General features: G+C 39.8%; 1 protein-coding gene across 1 annotated transcript in view; it reads right to left on the bottom strand.

Moving 5' to 3' along the window:
• Positions 1-2: 2 nt before the first annotated feature.
• The window catches only part of TAF2 (TAF2 RNA polymerase II, TATA box binding protein (TBP)-associated factor, 150kDa), a gene marked incomplete at its 3' end in the record, with an annotated part of 74172 nt that continues 55141 nt past the window's right edge, over positions 3-19033 (bottom strand). The window contains exons 24-27 of the mRNA XM_006879475.1: positions 15327-15556; positions 13380-13485; positions 11294-11416; positions 3-130 (exon numbers count right to left, since the gene is read on the bottom strand). Of these exons, the coding sequence (XP_006879537.1) occupies positions 3-130; positions 11294-11416; positions 13380-13485; positions 15327-15556 (587 nt within the window). The remainder of the gene's footprint in view (positions 131-11293; positions 11417-13379; positions 13486-15326; positions 15557-19033) is intronic.

Raw genomic sequence — 19033 nt, 5'->3', positions numbered from 1 at the left:
TTCTTGTGCTCGTGGTGGTGGTGGTGGTGGTGCTCGCTGTGCTTGGAGGACGCTGGCTCCTTGGCGAACATGGCCAGTGGCGTGGCCACCGCGGGATGTAGGCTCATCTCCAGAGGCGACGGCTCTTTACCTTCCAAGTGAAAACACAGACAGGTTAACACCTGTCAGAGACCAAGAAGGGGCTGAGCCTCTCAACCTCAAGGCTCAGATACTTAAAGTTCACTGGGGTGAAAATGTACAAATCTTGTTTTCATTAAATCATTTATTTTGTTTTATAATGTTAATTGAAACTGGCTAAATAATTCATTATTTACAATGCCTAGTCAAATCCTTATTACACCTTTTCTTTCCCTTATCTATTTGTCAGGTTTGGCTCCTTTCTTTTCATCCTTGTTAACCCTCTTAGATGGATTCTGAGTGTTAACCCTTTATAAGCCTTTTACCTGAGTGGTATTCTACCGAAACTGCCCTTTTGTGATTGATTTATGTTACTCAGCATAATTTATTTTGGATTCATCCATGGTATGCACTATTTCACAAATTCTTGATCATTTTTCAGTGATGTATACACTCCACTGTAAGAATTTAACAGATTCTTTACCCATTCATCCACTGATGGGCACTTGGGCTGTTTCTAACTCTTTGCTATTGTAATCAATAATGCAATAGACACAGGAGTGTGCATGTCACTTTGTACCACAGCTCTTATTTCTTCAGGAGGTATACCTCGTAGTGAGACTGCAAGGGAGCCCTGGTGGTGGAGTCCGGAGGGAGCGGGTTGCTCTGGTAGTTTGAGTCCACTCTGTGAGGGAAAGACGGCCAATAAATAGTCTCCTACGTGATTTACAGCCTCTGAAAACCTGCTAGAGGGTCAGTTTATGAGTTTGTTCCAACTCAAGGGCATGGTTTTTAAGGGGAAAGGATTAGAAGTACAACTTAAAAGTAATTATACACCAGGTCTCTGGAGCCTAGTGACAAAGAGATGCAATACTAATTCAAAGACAAATAGTTCAAATCCACCTGTTGCTCCCAGAGAGAAATATAAGCAACCTATTCCTGTATGATTACAGCCTCTGAAAACCTGAGGGAGAATGAGTTATGACAATGAGTTGAGAGGTGTGAGGGGCTTAAATTCATTAATCTATTGGTTTTAACTGACTGCCTACTTACTCCGTGGTGCTTTTATTAAGGTATCTGGCTGCAAACCAAAAGATTGACGGTTTAAAATCAACCAACCAGCTGCTCCAAGGAAGAACTATGAGAGTTTGTGTCTTTAAAGAGTTTTCTAGCCTCGGAAACCCTGTGAGGCATGTCTACTCTGTCCTGTGTTGTTGTCATGAACCACTGAGTTGGAACTGACGCACAGCTGGCCCTCCAGCAGGTCTGCAGATGCAGTTAATCACATAGGAGGTGGTTACCCATCCTTCTCCTGGGAAGAAGCCGGTGGATTTGAACCATGTGTCTCTGAGATTATAGCGCAGTATCTAACCACTCCATGGCGGTGGTTTTGAGTTTTGGTATTTCCTTTGTGACTGACTTTTCCAATATTTAAAAAACAAGTGAACAAACTCAAGCAAAGTTTCTGTCCTCAGAGATTACATATTCGTAATGAGGGAGCTCTGGTGGCCTAGAAATAAGAAGCTGCGCTGCAATCCCAAAGGTATGAGGTTTGAAGCCACCAGCTGCTCTGCTGGCTAAGATGGGCAACTTCCTGCTGTGTGATTATGGTCTCTGAAACCCACAGGAGGGTGAGCTGTTAGTGGGTTCTCACCAACAGTACTCTGCAGTAACAACCAAAAAAAAATGAATAATTTTATTTTAACCATCTAACCCGATAATTATGCAAAAACAAATAGATTATGGAATGAAGCAAGTTTGGGGATCTGTATCTTCTGTATTACTTGGTACCATGCCGTGTGTCAGAAGAAGAAACTGATATTATTTGATTTTCAATTTGTCTCCATATAATTCAGATTTATAGTAAATGAAAATTTTTATATAACATTTATATACATTTTTTACATGATCTGATTCGCAATTTGTCACTATATAATTATACTTGATAAATTATTTTTATATTTTAAAATTATATATAAACTTAATACATATTAAATGCTTTAATATTTTAAAGACATTAACATGAATATGCTGATGTTTTTATAAGCATAAGACAACAGGCTCACACCTAACAGAATACAGAGGTACTGAGAAGCAAATGGGAGATTTCTAAAGATTTGTGAACGAATTCCTTTACGGCCTATCTCATCACTTGCTTATTCTCCATCCACACCTCTGGAGGATCCTGGTTGGCTGTCTGCACTGCTGGAGTCTGATGTCTTCTGCACTAAAGGAACATTCATTATCTAATCCTAGAAACCTGTCAAGCTACTTGGACTGCAGAAAAGCCAATAATTATATTGGAACCTAAACTTTTTGTAGAGGCAACAGTTCCAGGGAATTTTTATTACTATTTCAGATATGAATTCAGGCTCTAGCCTTGAACATAAAAATGTACTGATTAGAAATCTTTCTCTTGATTTGCAGGAAGTCCATTAAGAAGACCAACAAGTTCCAAGGATAATGTTTTTCAGAGTCAGGACTCCCAGGACAAATGGCTGGTTCCAGTTATCGCTCAGCACATTTGCAAAGTGAGTCTGAATTATCTGACAGCACCAATGTTTAAATGTCACATCCAGTGGACTCAGGAATTGAGAAGAGGCTCTCACTGGTGAGTCAGGGCTGACTCACAGCTGAACCTCCAGGGGGCTTTTGAGAGGCAGTACCTCACACTGGGGGAGACTGCCCATCCTTCTATCCCAGATGTGCCAGAGGATTCGAACAGGCTGAGAGGCACCAACTTTGCATTAGCAGTGCAACTCCCTACCCACTAGACCACGAGGGCTCCTATGGAGTAAATGTCAAAGGACAGAGGTTTCAAGCTATACTTATGCTCTTTTAGGGGTTCTTTACTGTCGTTATGTACTGTCAAGTCCATTGAAATGTAGTAACCGTGTGGACAAAAAGCTCTGAAGTCTGTTCTATCCTGGGCCGTCCTCACTATCTCTGATAGAAAGACTGTTTTATGTTGTGGATTAGGACTAATAGCATTCTTCCAAACTTTTCTTTAATGAAGCTTATAGTCCTTGGTTTTTGTCCTAGGTCCATGACACAACCTTGCTTGCTGAAACTGAGGAGGACCTCATGCACTTGCTGTGAAGGGTCAAGGACTGCAGCCTTCAGTATGGACTGAGGCTCAATGTCAAGAAGACAAAGATTCTCACCACTAGACCAATTGGCAGCGTCAGGATGGATGGCGAAGAGATTGAGATTGTTCATAGCTTCAGTTTGCTCGGCTCCACAGCCAACACTCTTGGCACCAGCAGTCAGGAAATCAAAAAGCATATCGTGATGGGAAAGTCTGCTGTTAGGGACCTCTCTAAAGTACTCAGGAGCAACGGTGTCTCTCTGGAGACTAAGGTGTGCCTGATACAGGCCATGGTCTTTGCAATCGCTTGTTATGCATTAGAGAGTTGGACAATGACTAGGGAGGACAGAAGGAGAGTGGATGCTTTTGAGCTGTGGTGCTGGAGAAGAGTACTGAATGTACCACGGACTGCCAGGAAAACAAACAGATTGATCTTGGAGAGGATTAAACCAGGCTACTCCTTGGAGGCAAGGATTCTGGGACTTCGTCTGACATATTTTGGACATGTTGCCAGGAGGGACGGGTCCTTGGAGAGGGACATCATGCTTGGGAGGGTGGAGGGGCAGCGCAGGAGGGGAAAGACCCTATATGAGATGGATTGATTCGGTGACTGGGGTAATCAGGATGGGTGTGTCAGAGGCAGTGCGGTTGGTGCAGGATAGAGCAGGGTTTAGGGCTGTTGTGCATAGGGTCGCTATGAGTCGGAAAGGACTCGATGGCACATAACAACAAACAACAACAACAATTATACCCAAACTAGGATTATTTTAACAGTCACGTTTATGGGCCTTTATCAGCTTTGTATTTCATGGTTACTTTGTTGTTGTTAGGGGGAAGTGAGTTGGGTACGACTCACAACAACCCTATGGACAGGTGTGAACCCTGTCTTATCCTGTGCCATGTTCATCATCTCGTATTTCTGAGCCCACTGCAACAGTCATGGTGCGAATCCATGTCGCTTAGGATTTTCTTCTCCTTTGCTGACTCTCCACCTTTACAAGCTTGGTATCCATTTCCAAGGAACAGCCTCTTCTGGCAACAACAAGCCTGATGTACAAGAGATAAAGTTTTGCCGTCCTCACTGCTAAGAAGTACCTGGCACTTCCCCCAAGACTTATCTGTTCATTTTTTAGCAATCAATGGGATATTCAGTCCTCTTCTCCAACACTGTCACTGGCTGGTTCCCTGGCATATAGCAAGTGACTGAAAAATCAATGCCTGGCTCAACCAGGCATATCAGATTGATGTCAGTCTTCAAACTGACATCACTGCTCCTCAGTCATTTGGAGAGCTGCCTGAAAGCAGATTTGCCCAATGCAATACATCTCTTGATGGCTGCTACCAAGGTGTTGATTGTGAATTCAAGTTAAGATTAAATTACCGACAGTTTCAATCTTTTCTCCGTGATGTTGCCTATGCATCCAGTGGTGAGGATTTTTTTTCGGTCTTCTTGATGTTGACATACAATTCATATTGAATGATGCAGTCTTTGATCTTCTGCAGTACTAGTGAATGGTTACGAGTAAATATTATTTTGCAGTGGAGATGTGGTGGCTCTGTGGGTAACACATCTTGTAGCCAGTCAAGAAGCCCAGCATTTCCTGCACCGCAGCCTCTCCCTGGGAGAACGAGGAAGCAGGCTGCTCCTGTAAAGGTTTACAGCCTTGGAAACCCAGCAGGGTGGTTCACTCCGCACTGCAGAGTCAGCATAAGAGGGAATTGACCCAAAAGCAGTGAGTCACTAGCATACTTTCTTCTGAAAAAGAGTTGCCATGGTGAAAAGAGTAGAGTTTTGAGAGGGGAAACTACAAACAATATCAAATCTGACATTTACAATCTGAAATCATGGGTATGGATAATAAAACCACAAGTTCTCCTGCTCATGAATTTCAGGGCAATAGTCCTAGAAATCAAAACAGCTAAGAATTTAAGAAGGAAAAAAAAAAAAGAGAGAGGTAGGTTTAGCTATTGTGAGACGTATCTTTAAACATACTTGGTTAGATGATAATCAGTGACTTTAACATATGATACACAAAATGTTTCTTAAATGTTGCCAAGTTAAGATACAAGTTCTCGAAGTTTAGATTTTAGAGACAGATGAGGATAATCATTATTTTTTAATACTTCTTTTGATAAAGCAAATCACAATTTACTTAAATCTGAAGAAAAATAGTGACAAATTATGATTCAATAACACTTCAGTATAAAAGAAGGGGTAGTTCTGTGAAGCGAACAATTTCAGTAGGGTCATTAAGGAATTTTTCAATTACTAAAAAGAAAAAAGTATTTGAGGCAGACAGTAGGTTTACCCCAAAATGACGAGCAGCTCGAGTAACAATACATGTGACTACAGTCTTCCTGCCTGGAGTCATTCACTGCAGACTGGCTGACTTGAGAGACAGGACTGACTTTTCATTAACGCAGTGACTCTTCTATTGCCAAAGACCGAGGTGGACACAGTGTAGATAAAAATAGAGAAACTGATACCATCATCATAAAACTCATTAGGAAGAAACATCACCAGAACAAATAGTTACAGAAATGATGGGCTTGTCCCTAATAATTTTGTTTTTTCAACCCAACATAAAATCTTTCCTGGAAATTTAGTAAAAACATAGCACAGTGAGCTGCAGTCAATTTCCCAAATGCAAAACAAACAGAAAGAGGCATTTCCTATAAGCCTAATGTGGAAGCTTTTCAGTCCATTTAATAAAAGTGCCAATAATAGAACTAAGCTACTGATTCTACTAAATTCATCTGCATTAAGCATAGGTTTTGATTTTAACATGAAACCTTCAATTTCCATTAGGAAATGTGTGTTTATTTTTGTAAATTCTTTAGATCATAGTAAAAAAAAAAGTGTGGACTTACATCATAATTTAAGGGAAGGGGAAAAAGAAAGTTTGTTTCTCATATTAGAGGCTGCTTCTTCTTCTTCTTCTTCTTTTTTTTTTTTAAAGAAAAAAAGGACCTCTAATACAAGATGAAAAACTGATTCCCTCTTGTCCCACACCCGTTATGCATAAAGATAGTGCTTTTCTGACTTAGACAAGAAAGCCTGAGTTACGTAACAGCCCAGCTACAGCACTAGGGAGCCAGCTGCAGCCACTCACTTTCTATTCTTCCTCAGAACCCAGCAGGGATTTGCCTCGTGTCCCTCCCCTCCTGGCCCTATCACTGCAGCCCCTGCAGCGGCCTGGGACACAGAGCAGCCAGCAAAGGCCCCACAATGGGGAGGAGGGGGGCAAGCACACAGCTCCGGCTCCTGTCTCCGGGAGCATCATACAGTCCTTTCTCCACATTCCCTCCCTCGACCTTGGAGAGAAAAAAAGAGGACGATCAAGGACAATACCTCTGTGCTCTGACACTAGGTAGCTTCATCTGGAACCCATTTATTATCGACACCCTAAAACTCTGGGGGGAAGTGTTAAAAAGCAAACCACGATTTGTCTTCCTTTCCTCGCTCTTTCACCTGTCCTTCCTACCTGAATCCCCATGCCTTTTCTATTCCTCTCATAGGAGCTTGGCAGTAAATTCCAAGTCACCCACTTCTCAATTCTCACACAGCTCCCTGGCTCTAACACTCCATCTCAGCTTATAACTAAAGGCATTTGGGACTTGAAACCTTGGACCTAATAAGACTGCTAGGTGCAAGACAAGAAGAATTGGTGAACCAGAAAACATTATGTCCTACGTAAGAGGTCTGCTCAATTCCACTGGTGAATAAGAAAAGCTAACCTTAACACTCTGCAAGAAAAAAAAATCCAGGAATCTGGATTTTTGTGCAATCTATTAATTTTTACATATTTGTAAATTCATCCAAAGTTTCTGTAAAATGTTTACAGACCAAACAAAACCAACATACATTATCAGCTGGACGAGCTGACTATCGTCCAAAACTCCTCATTTAAACACTCTCATCTAGAATCTCTAGAAACTCGAGAGCAGCCACACCTTTCTTTCCCACAGTGCTCGCTCTCCTGTCTCCAATCTTTCCCTCTTCACGGAGCCTATGGCCACATCGTTCCCTGAGGGTCAGCTGGAGAGTTCTGTGGGGCAGAAGTACCGATGGCCGCGGATAACCAAAAGCAAGCGCCATAAGGTTTGGTTTTAACTAAGCTAATTTGTTTTTCCATTCAATTGTGCATATACATCTTGTTTCATAACATTAATTACAATATCTACAACGTAATTCTACTTCTCCCACTTTCTTCTCATGATTATCAATTTTATTAATCTCCCTATGCTACCCTTTCTCGCCTTCTGAGCTTGATTAATGAGCAAATGCTACATGTTTGATCTGATATAGTTTATAATTCTTAAAAAAGTGTCCCTCTCTCCTTGGTGTTATCCTTTACCATATAGGCCTGTCTATTGTCTGGCTGAGGGCTGAGCTCTGGGAATGAATTTTGCTCCATGATGAAAGGGTGATTAAGATCACTGTCTAAGGGGTACCAGTTTCTCTATACGAAAAGAAACCTGGCCATTTTTAATTTTTAGGTTTTTGAGTTTTGTTCCACATTTGTTACTGGCACAATCTAGGACCTTCTATTGTGATTCCTTTTACAGTGACCGTGGTAGCTGTTCTCTGGGTTGTACAGGTTCAAGTTCAAGTGCATTGGTCTCTATGTGCCTTTTGTTTTTCTTCTTTCTTCCAGACTAGGGGGCAAACAGTTGCCCTTCAGAAAGCTGCTTGTAAACTTTATTATGAAAAGAAGACACAGAACATTTGTCTTTGTGGACAATTTATTTATACCAACTGACCATGCTGTACCCCCCTAGACTATGGCCCCAAGGCCCTATGACAGGCAACTCATTCCTTCAGAGTTTGCTGATGATTCTATCTTACATACATTAAACTGGAACCAACCCATAGCTGCCCCTCTAGTGGGTTTTCAGAGGCTGAAAAGTGCAGGGGCAGAAACTGTCATCTTTCTCCTCTAGAGCAGCTGGTAGGCTGGAACCTTTGGGTTGGCATCACAACTCCTTAGGTACTGGTCCACCAGAGACCCTTGCTAGTTCTGCTATATACAGGAATATATTTACAGCACTAATTAATGAATATGAATGTAGCAGTATCTTCTACCAAAGCCATGTCTGGCTGCGGATGTATTCCTTTCAGCTGTCCTTATGAAGTCCTTCTGCCCGTTTGCCTACATACCCACTTGCAGATGCAGGTTTATTACTGTTGCAATTACAGGATTAAGTTGGCAATAGAATTTACCTTCATTCTATTCCTTGTGTGCCTCTCCATGCCTTTACAGTGTTGGAAAGTCCCTTATTTTGTTGTCATGTCTTCCCTTTCACTTGTCCTAATAGATGTCTGTCATCTATTTACTGATTTTAACTCCCCTGTCCCCTCCTTCCTGTCCCTGGTAACCACCCTGAAATGTTGGGGTTTTTTTCCTGGGTGTAAACCTTCCTTAACTTTTCATAGTAGTGGATTCATGTAAGATTTGTGTTTCTGTGACTGATTTCTTTCACTCAGCGAAATGTCCTCTCTCTAGATTCATCCAAGTTATGCAGCATTTCATCAATTTTTCACTATTCTTTAGCATTGCATAATGCTCCATTGTGGGAATATATCAAAGCTTCTTTCTCCATTCAACTGCTGACAACACTTTGTTTCTTGCTCTTGGCATTATAAAAAGTGCTGCAAGGAACATGGGTGCAGTTTTCTGCTTGTAACAACTCTAATGTCTTTAGGATATATACTTTGAAGTCAGAGTGCTGGGTCAAAAGGTATTTCTAACTTTTTAAGCAAGCACCAACGTGTTTTCCACAGTGGTTCCCCCATTCTAACACTCTCTCCAACAGTGTATGAGAGTTTGAATCTCTCCATATCCTTGCTAGCATTTGTTGTTTTCTGTTTTACTGAACTTGGCTATTGTTGATGAAGTGAGGTATCTCATTGGGGTTTTGATTTGCATCTTTTAATAGCTAATGTTTTGAGCATTTCTTCACCCCTTGGTTGGCTATCTGAATGTCCTTTTATTAAAAAAAATTATACTGATTTATTTACAAAGTTTGTGAATGTCTTATTAGTGATGCACCTTTCCACGCCTGTTTTTCAACTGGGTTGTTTGCCATTTTGTTGCTGAGGTGCTGGATCCCATGTTTTATTACGGTGTTTGTACAACAGCCAAACCACACTGTATCATGGATGTTAATCAACACCTACCTGTGTAACAAGAGATTTGGAACTCAGTAAACTTTGTAATTTTTGAAAAATTGAGATAATTTCTTCAAGTCACAAATATAATGATAATAAGCTCTGGTGGTCTAGTGGCAAAGAGCTGCACTGCAATCCTGAAAGCATGAAATTCAAATCTATCAGCTGCTCTGCAGGAGAAGGATGGACAATCTCCTCCCATGCAATTACTGCCTCTGAAAACCCGCTGGAGGGTCAGGTATGGGTCAGTTCCGAATCTACAGTACACAACCACAACAAAGCAAAAATACACCAAAACAAATAAAATAAAGACAATATAAAACTGGCAGGCAGGAGCTAAGAAATGTAAAAATTCACTCATTAGAAACAAAAAGCCAAAGTTTCTAGTTGATTTCTTTCTGAAAAATATTTGTGTAGGTCCTAATACAATAAATGCTTGTATCAAGTGAGATACACAAACAACAGTTAAGGGTCTCAACACTAAAACAGCTTGAGGTGTTACTATTATTTGAAGTCTCTTTTTAAACACAATTGATCCCTATGTTCCTCAGCTCCATAAACAGTACTTTCTTATTTATAACATAAAACATGGTTTACAGAAGCAAAATCCATTGGTTGGAATGTAACCAGAAGCTGACAGATTTTAAAGACTGACTAATGACTCTTGGAAAAGTTTTCTCTAAAAATATTTTTACTTTGTTCTTTTCTAGAACTTGAAGATTGAATCTCTGCTTCATGGCATTTCATCAGCATCAAATATTTACTCTTTATTTGGCCTATAATCTTGGTGTTGTAACAAAGAATAGACGGAGCAGCCGACCATGTAAAATAGAGGACTAGGTAAAACATAGATCCAAATTATATTAATGTTTATAAAATTAAATTAATATGAAATTATTTACATGAAGGGAGGAACACATTTAAGTTTTCTGAATCTACCTCAAGGTTTCCTGACTGAACTACTAATTTTACAGAAAGAAAAGAACTGATTTTTGTGTTGTATAGAAGTCTAAAGGCCGGAATTTGATGGTTTCCATCAATGTTAGTATACGTCATGGTGTAATATTCTTTTTGGTTTTTTTTTTGGCACGATAAGTTTTAAATTTTAATGTAATTGAATTAATAATATTTTCTCTTTTAGTTTCTGCCTTTAGTGTAATTAATGTAATACTCTTTCCTACACTGGAAGATACATACACGTCTATGTAATTTTTATTATTTCATTTTATATATATGTATGCATGTAAAAATGTGAGTAAATACTATTGTTGTTAGTATATGCCAATCAATCAACTATAACTGATAGGGACCCTATGAACAATAGCTCTGAACCGTGCCCTAACCTGAGCTAACCGCACCATCGCACCATCTCTGACACACCTCATCCCATTTTCAGTCACTGTGTCGCTCTCTCTCATCCAGGTCCTTCCTTTCCTGTGCTGACCTTCCACCCTTCCAAGCCTGATGCCCTTCATGAACTAGTCTCTCCTGACAACATGCCCAAAGTGTGTGAGACAGAGCTTCAAAGTCCTTGCCTCCAGACAGTGAACTGGTTTCACCCTCTCCAGGACAGACTCTTCTGTTCTCCTGGCAGTTACGGTGTAATATTCTTAGAAAAAGCATCCCAAGAAGGGGCAAAACATGAATACAGTGATCACCCGCAAAGGGCACAATGAGGGATGCCCGTCACTTCCCGTCTTTGATTTTTCTGTAATTTCCAAGTTTTCAATGAGAGCATATTGTTTTCAAAATAGAAAGAAGTCTAATTTTAAAGTCTTTCATGCTGGATAACAGAAAATGTCAATGTGTTGGAAGAAATACAAGTTTTAAGGCACTAAGTCAAAAGTACTCAAGTACTTTTGAAATTATGAAGTACAGAGATTTGCCTTTGAACAAATAAAGAAAATGCCTCTTACCTGTCGCTCTCCATGCGAGCTCAATACTCCACGGGGGCTTGGTGCTGGGGGTGCCATCGCAGCCCATGGCGTGTTGAGGTAATGACGCCGACCGAGAGATGGCTGGCCGAAGTTTGGAGAAGCCTACAATGCCAAATGAAAGGAATGCAAAAGGCCTGTTAGGTCTCAGAAGCTAACTTGAAAATGAAGCAGCTCGACCAAAGTTTAATTCTAGTAATTAAAATGACCATTTGTAAAACTACTGATTTATTCCTTTGTAATGGTTCCTATTCATTAAGTCTGAGACCATCATCATTTTAAGAGAGGCTAAGAGACCTGTTTACTACTTTAACTAGATGTGATGTTTTGGGATAAGAGCTTTGTCATTCTCTTTACAGTCACGTGGAACTTTGCATATACCAAAATTTGCTTTCTCCCTGAAATACCTGCTCTCCCACTATAATACTAACTCAAAAAAGAGATTAAAGTAATTTAAGTGTTACAGAAGACATTTAAAATGGGAAATGCTTGAATGGTAGAGACCTAGGCTCTGATTACAAACTAAACAAGTCAAATATGTGATTTGGGCAAGACGTTTTATCTTTCTGGGTTTCCATTCAGTCATTTGTCACATATAAAGCATTGGTATGAAATAAGAACATTAGTCAGGAAAGTCCTACAACTGGGTTTATAGCTCTACATCTGTCATTATTTGAGTGTGTCTGTAAAGTGGACAGAATAGAGAAGTGATAAAGATCTCTTAAAGACAAATAATAAAGGCAAAGAATTCAGGGTCTATTCCTTTTCAAAAATATCTCCTTGAAGATCTTTTTCATATTCTCCCTAAAGCTAAGTTGTAAATTTACTAAGGAACCTTGGTAGGACAATGATTATTTGGTTCCTAACTAAAAGGCTTATGGTTTAACACACTGCGTATTTCTGTGGAAAAAGGCGATGAGCTTCTGTAACTCTTACAGTAAAGGAAGCCTTACGAGGCAGGTCTGTACCAAGTGCACCATGACTGGAACCAACCTGACCGTGCTCAATAGCAGAAACAGCGCTGGTTCATTCTAGATTACGATAAGGGAAGAATAACTGAGACCTCTAAATTACGGAAGACAGAAAACAAAAAGTAGAACAGCTTGGTCTCACTACTGTGCTAAGTTAAAAGAGAAAAAGAGAACAGTAACATAGCTTTCACTTCAGTGTAAAGCTCAACGAGGACACCACCATGGGACATCAACATGCTTCTTTAAAGGAAAAAACCCATTCAAATAATATCTAGGAATAAAGTCATATTCATAAAAAATATGCATTTTGAAGTAAACCTGATTATCACTTTATAGCTGTTCAACTGGTACAACAGTAATAATAAAACAGATATAAAAAAAGAGAAAGAAAAATTAACCGAAAAAAAGCTGGCTTGGTTAAAACCAGCTTTTAGCCAAACAAGAGGCATGCCTCTAAGCTGAACAATTGCACCTGAGAGGTTCTCACATATCAGAATAACCATACAAAATACTGGGAAAAGGGCCAATAAAAGCGACTTTAAAAAAAAATTTCCCTCCTTTATTCTTTTACCCATAAACATGGTCTATCTAGAATTTTATACTGGCTATTTAAAAAAAAAAAAATTCCCCTTCAATTTTAGTGAAGATTCACAAAGAGATTAGATTTCATTCATTTATACACATTTTCCCTCTCTCTCCCTCCTCCCTTTGTAATGCTTGTCCTGTTCCAGGCACACATAATTTCTAATCATCCCTTCCTTTCAGACTGTTACTCCTTTCACCCAGTGTTCGTCATCTATCTATCTTTTTCCACTCTGGCCCCGACTCCCATTCTGACCCTATTAAAACAACAGTGGGCTTATTTCTTTTCTAACACATTTTCACTAAGCATAATGTCTTCCAAACTTATCCACGCTGTGCAGTGTTTTGTATTCACTGTTTTTCAACACCACATAATATTCCATCCTGTGAATGTACCAGTGTTTCTATCCATTTGATTTTTGATGGACACTTGAAAATAAAGACAAATTCCACAGACCAGCACTCCCACTTCTGCCTCCTCCACCATGCCTGTAGTTTCAGTACAATCATCTTACCTGGCGTTGATGGTCTTTCCAGCATGTTCAAATGATGGGAAATAAATGCCTGACTATCATGAACGGTGTCCATATCAATTTCCTCCTCATCTTGAGAACTCAAGAACTAAAACACACATACACACAACACAAAGGAAGGAGTCATTACATGACTTTATGTCTTGAGCTTAATTCTTAAGAAAGATAGCAGAAAAATCATGAGGACACACCCCCAATTAATCTTAAAAAGGAAAAGTATTATCTTTTTAAAAAAAGAATGAGGAGAAAAATCCAATTATGTTATTGAGCTGACAAAAGATGCTGACTGGAAATTACTGGATATGGAAAGACAATTAGAATCTACTCCTACATCGTGGGAAGGAGTAATGAGCTGTGAAATGTGCACACGAAGGTTTTCCCCCCAAAAGAGAGAATTCTGTCAACCGCAATGACTTAAATGGACATCTGGGCTATTTTATGATTCTGTCCTATGAAAAAACCAACGTTAATATTAAAAAGGATTTTTAAAAAGGTAAATATCCTGTATTGTTAGTACAAACTTAACCTGTATTCCTTACCCTGAGTTTGTCTTTACTGCTATCCGCATTCTTCTTCAGTATTTGAACAGTTTCTAGTGGACAGTCCAGTGGTGACTCAGCCTTCCTTTTCACTCCCTGCTGATAAGCTCATAGATTACACGAGGCCTCTTAGCAATGGGATCATCTCCCTGTGGCTGTCATCCCCTTGTCATTCAAGATCTAAACGCAATTTCCAAAGACCAAGGAGCTCAATTACAGCTGACAACTATCAGCTAAAGCAACCATGAAGAGGAGAGCAAGCCCAGTGCCTAGAAGTTATCAGCAAGGGGTTTAATGAAATAAATTTAATCTGGTTCTATCTGTTGGTGGGGCTTTTTCGCTGTTTGTTTTGGAGGAAAGAGGGAAGCGTCAATAAGAAGCATGCATTTAAGTGAATCTTTCAGAGTATGTCTTTGGTGTTCCGTTCTCTCTGTACTCCTGTACACATGTATGACTGTGAAAAACAAACTAACACAGATGAGCAAGAGTTACATGCATAGTCATTTTCATAAGCTTATAAATATTCAGATCAGAAAGATCTACGAGACTTTTTTCCTTCATATTATACAGATAGGTGTATATCTTTCTAAACATGCACTGAATTAAAGAACTCTATGTATCCCAGAAGTCCTTTTACAAAGGCTTGGAATTTTATGATACACAGCTACAATACAAGCTTTTCTAAAAGCAGATACACACATATTTTAAATATTCTTTATCTGTACACATAAAGAGCTGAAACAAGTTATCTGACAAATCCTCGGATTACTTATTTATCTAGATATTCACTATATTCACTTCTCTGTCTTCAGATCAATTGAGTCAACTGTCTATCTACGAATCGACCTTCTATTACCTACCTGTCATCTCTCTATGCTCTATCCATCTATCCACCCACCCACTATCCCATCTATCATTTGCCTGCTTACCTGGTTAATTCAACAAGCACTTGTCAAGCACTTCACATGTCTTAGAATTGGGCTGCGTATTACCCACAATTGCAGTGAAGAGAACATGGGCAGTTGACTACTAACATGTATGGGCAAGACAATTAGATACACAATTACCTAATCACCTATTGAGTTGCACCAATTTTCTGCCTCTGAAAGCAGAAATTCTATGCTGAGGTTAAAAAAGAAAAAGCATTATGTCATCCCCAAAGGAGTAAATCAACCGGTGGCACATCATTTGCTTTGTGAGAGTAATGCACGTGTCAGGAGCCACTTTATAAATTGTAAAGTGCTAAGCAAGTGTCAGCTACCATTTTTAAAAATTGGTGCAAGACAATGTGTTAGCAGCTCTAAAATCGACCAGTTCAATGAAGTAAATTCATTTCCCTGGATGGCTGTATATAATACCCCAAAGTCTTCTGTAAAACATTAATTCTTACCGTGTTCTGAAATCCACCCATCTGAGGGTGGCTGGCGGGGTTACTCGTGGCTTCCTGGTTGCCTGTGACCACCTCTGGGATTATGGTAGGATTCAGCACGGCCTTTTTCTCTTTCAGATTAAGAACCAACCCAAGTTCTGGCAAGGGCAAGCAGGAAGGCCTACTGAGGCCAAACAGTGTGAAGTACAAGTCCACAGCCCCACATCGCAACCTCCAGTCATGGCAAGTCCCTGGGGAGCACAGAAGAAAGAAATCTGTAAGGACCTTGACTCACACATTTTAACTGACCTAGGATTTGTTCAGGGGAAAAGGATGAAATAAGGCTTATGAGTTTTTTAACAACCTGGATCGCTCTGGCAAACTTTGTGCTCTTTAAAATCATTGTAGCCCAATACTTAAATGGTTACGGAAACAGTCAACATTGATGAATGAACAAAAAATTTTTAGAGCTGGGGAAATCTTTATCAGTGATGTTTATAAAACATTGTGGTGGTTGTTATGTATCACCGAGTTGGAATCGTCTCAAAGTTGACACTCCAGTAGGTTTTCAGAAGATATAAACCCCATGAGAGGAGACCGCCCATCTTTCTCCTGCAGACAGTAGCTGGCAGATTCGAACTCACAGTGTCTCTTTGAGTTTGGAAATGCAATTCCTTACCTCTAAGCAACCAAAATATAAAGTAGGAGACTCAAGAATAGCATGTCCTTCTCATGAGCAGTACTTTTCACTGACCTGAACCCCTTCTGCCATCCCTCTCCTAACTATCCCACATTTCACCCATTCTCTGCTCTTCCTTCATCTCCCTGTTAGGAACACTTGACGAATCCCACCCTTGGGAATAAAGCCTCTTCACTCGAAAACTTCCTACTTTCAACTTTTAAATATGGTTAGACACATGCAGGGGGAAAACCTCACAATTCTAAATCAGCACATAGTGTAAAGGAAGAAAATATTTTACTAAGTGTCATCATATTCATGGTGTACAGACTATTTCTTGGGGAAAAAAAAAAGAACAAAGACCAGAAAGCAATTACAAGGACAGCAACATATAGTAAAACTTTTATCTGACCAAAAGGATGACCACATAGAAAGCCAGTCATTAAACTAGTGGAGAGACAACAGACAATAGGCAGGTTATTCCCACTTCTCCGTGTATCGCTTTTCCTCCATCTCCAAGGGTTCTGGCTTCAGACTGTATCTTGTTTCAAAGCAATGACAGATCAGAGTTTATAGAATCCTTTCCCGCTGCCCTCTTCTCCCCAGAGCTCTTCAGGGGAGACACTGCCATCACATAGAACTGTTTGACAGATTATAACCCAATTTATAATGCAGGATTAGATCATCTCCATGATTTCTAGAAAATGCATTTAAAATTTTCTGGGAATTCAAGTTGAGTAGAAAAAAATATGGAAGTTCTTCTGTATATAAAAAAAAAAAATAAACTCTATCATTACTTAAAAGTGACCAAGAAGTGTGGTTTAAAATGGCACTAAAATGTTTAAAGGGAAACAAAGAGGAAATGATAAACACATCTGGACATCATGTTCAACTCTGTGGCTTTCAACAAATATGAGAATGAACGAATAAATAGTTGTTTATAAGTGATCTTGAAGAGATTTCCAGTAACAGATTTAAGTTAATTGTTATGTCAATTATATGTACAGGAAATCATTAAGAAGGGTACAACCGTATTACTGAGTTCATATTAGATACTGCACTGTGCTCAACATTTTGTATGCAGTCTTGCTTTGAAATAGCTATTACCATTTCTATTTGAGACAGCATCAATACTGTCACAGGGTGTTTAATGAGGCAACACATTAACACTGGTAAAAGCAGAGAAACAGGCTTCTGAGGAGGATCTGGGTTCTACATCATAAAAACTAGAAACGGGTGAAGAGCACAGAAAGAGAAGAGTTCACGCTGGGAGTCCATTTCTTTAGAGTGAAATATGCCTACCTGGACAATCCAAGCTTTATTTTTTAGGCATTCATTACCCTTCCCCTCAGGTTCTTGGGCCTTGTACTGCTGTTGTTAGGTGCCGTCGAGTCACATACAACTCATAGCAACCCTACGAACAACAGATGTGAACCCTGTTCTATCCTGTGCCATCCTCAGGCTTCCTGACACACAAGGGCCCACTGCAGTAGTCGCCATGCCAATCCACCTAGTTATGGGTCTTCCTTGCCTTTGCCGACCCTCCACCCTTCCCAGCATCATGTCCCTCTCTAAGGAATAGAGCCTTCTGGCAACATGCCCAAGGTATGTGAGGTGAAGCCTCATCATTTTTGCCTCCAAAGAGGCCTCTGGCTACACCCTCTCTAAGGCATATTTGTTTGTTCTTTTGGCAATCCACAGGCTGTTCAGTGCTCTTCTCCAACACCACAGCTCAAAGGCATCAATTCTTTTTCTGTCATCCTTATTTATTGTCCAGCTCTCAGATGCATAGCAAACGTTTGGAAAGACCATGGCCTGAATCAGACGCACCTTAGTCCTCAAACTGACAACATTACTCCTCAATAATTTAGAAAGGCCTTGTATTAGGCTTTCTCTTACAGCCACTGGGTCAGAATCAACTCACAGCTGAGCCTCCAACAGGTTTTTCTAAGTTGTAAATCATGTGTGAGGAGCCTTTTTTCTGAAACCTTTTATATTTTTAAAGTACTGCTTTACTCTCCAAAATCATATAGAAAAACATACTTTGATGAGCTAAGGTTGCTATTTTTTTAAAACCAACTTGACAACAGTCAATACTGTGAAGATACTTAATGCATGAATCCTCTAAAATACGATTTGTGTGTGGGCCTCTCGGCAGGAGTCCCTCAGTTTGGATGTTTATAGAGAAGTGAGTATTGTGATTTTGTTTCATAGGAAGGTAAGTGACAAATTTCCTACCACCTCACCCCAAATGATTTAAAAATTAAAATTTGGTGCTCACGAGAGAAAGTTTAAAAAATTAGTAACAGATAAATATAAACTCAAGCCAGAAGACAAATTTAAACATAAGATGCAAAACTATTCAACATCTAGGAGACATAAACCCTCAACAATATGAAAAACAGAAACTCAATTACAAAGTGAACAAAAGACTGAAGAGAATAAGTAAATGAAACACAGCATGGTTCAAAATCAGGAAGGGAGTGAGTCAGGGATGCATCCTGTTCTCCATACCTTTTCAACCTATATGCAGAACAGATCATTCTAGTGGCTGGGCTTTATGAGGGGGAATGCGGCATCAGGATTGAAGAATGACCCATCAACAACCTATAAGGCAGTGCTTTCCACACGGTGCCAGAACTCTGAAGATACTGTGAGAGACGGTGGTGGAGAGAAGGTGAAGAGACTGTGACACTGATGTGAAGTTAACTGTGGCAAGATATGACAGAGGAATCCTGGAGATGGGGCCATAGTTAAAAGTTTTGCTTGCAGGATGTCTGAAGGGAAAGCTGATTTGTGACTGCTCTGAGATGAAGTTTGCTGGATGACCAAGGAAACCAGATACATCTGCGCTGCTGAAATGAACCTGGACTTTCACTAATTGAGGAATTGTGCCTTGTTAATCTGGTCTGGGATTACTGGGCAAAAGCAGTACTTCCATTGGATGATATTCTTTGCCTCCTCTCACTCCCCAACCTATTTTCCTAAAAACCCCACAACTGTGAGTAAAGTGTTTGAGTAAAGTTGCAATGAACACTGGACCAAATGA

This window comes from Elephantulus edwardii, unplaced genomic scaffold, assembly GCF_000299155.1.
Source record: "Elephantulus edwardii isolate Elephantulus edwardi_28Jun2011 unplaced genomic scaffold, EleEdw1.0 scaffold00003, whole genome shotgun sequence".
Classification (NCBI taxonomy): Eukaryota; Metazoa; Chordata; class Mammalia; order Macroscelidea; family Macroscelididae; genus Elephantulus; species Elephantulus edwardii.
This window is presented reverse-complemented; position numbering and strand designations above follow the sequence as displayed.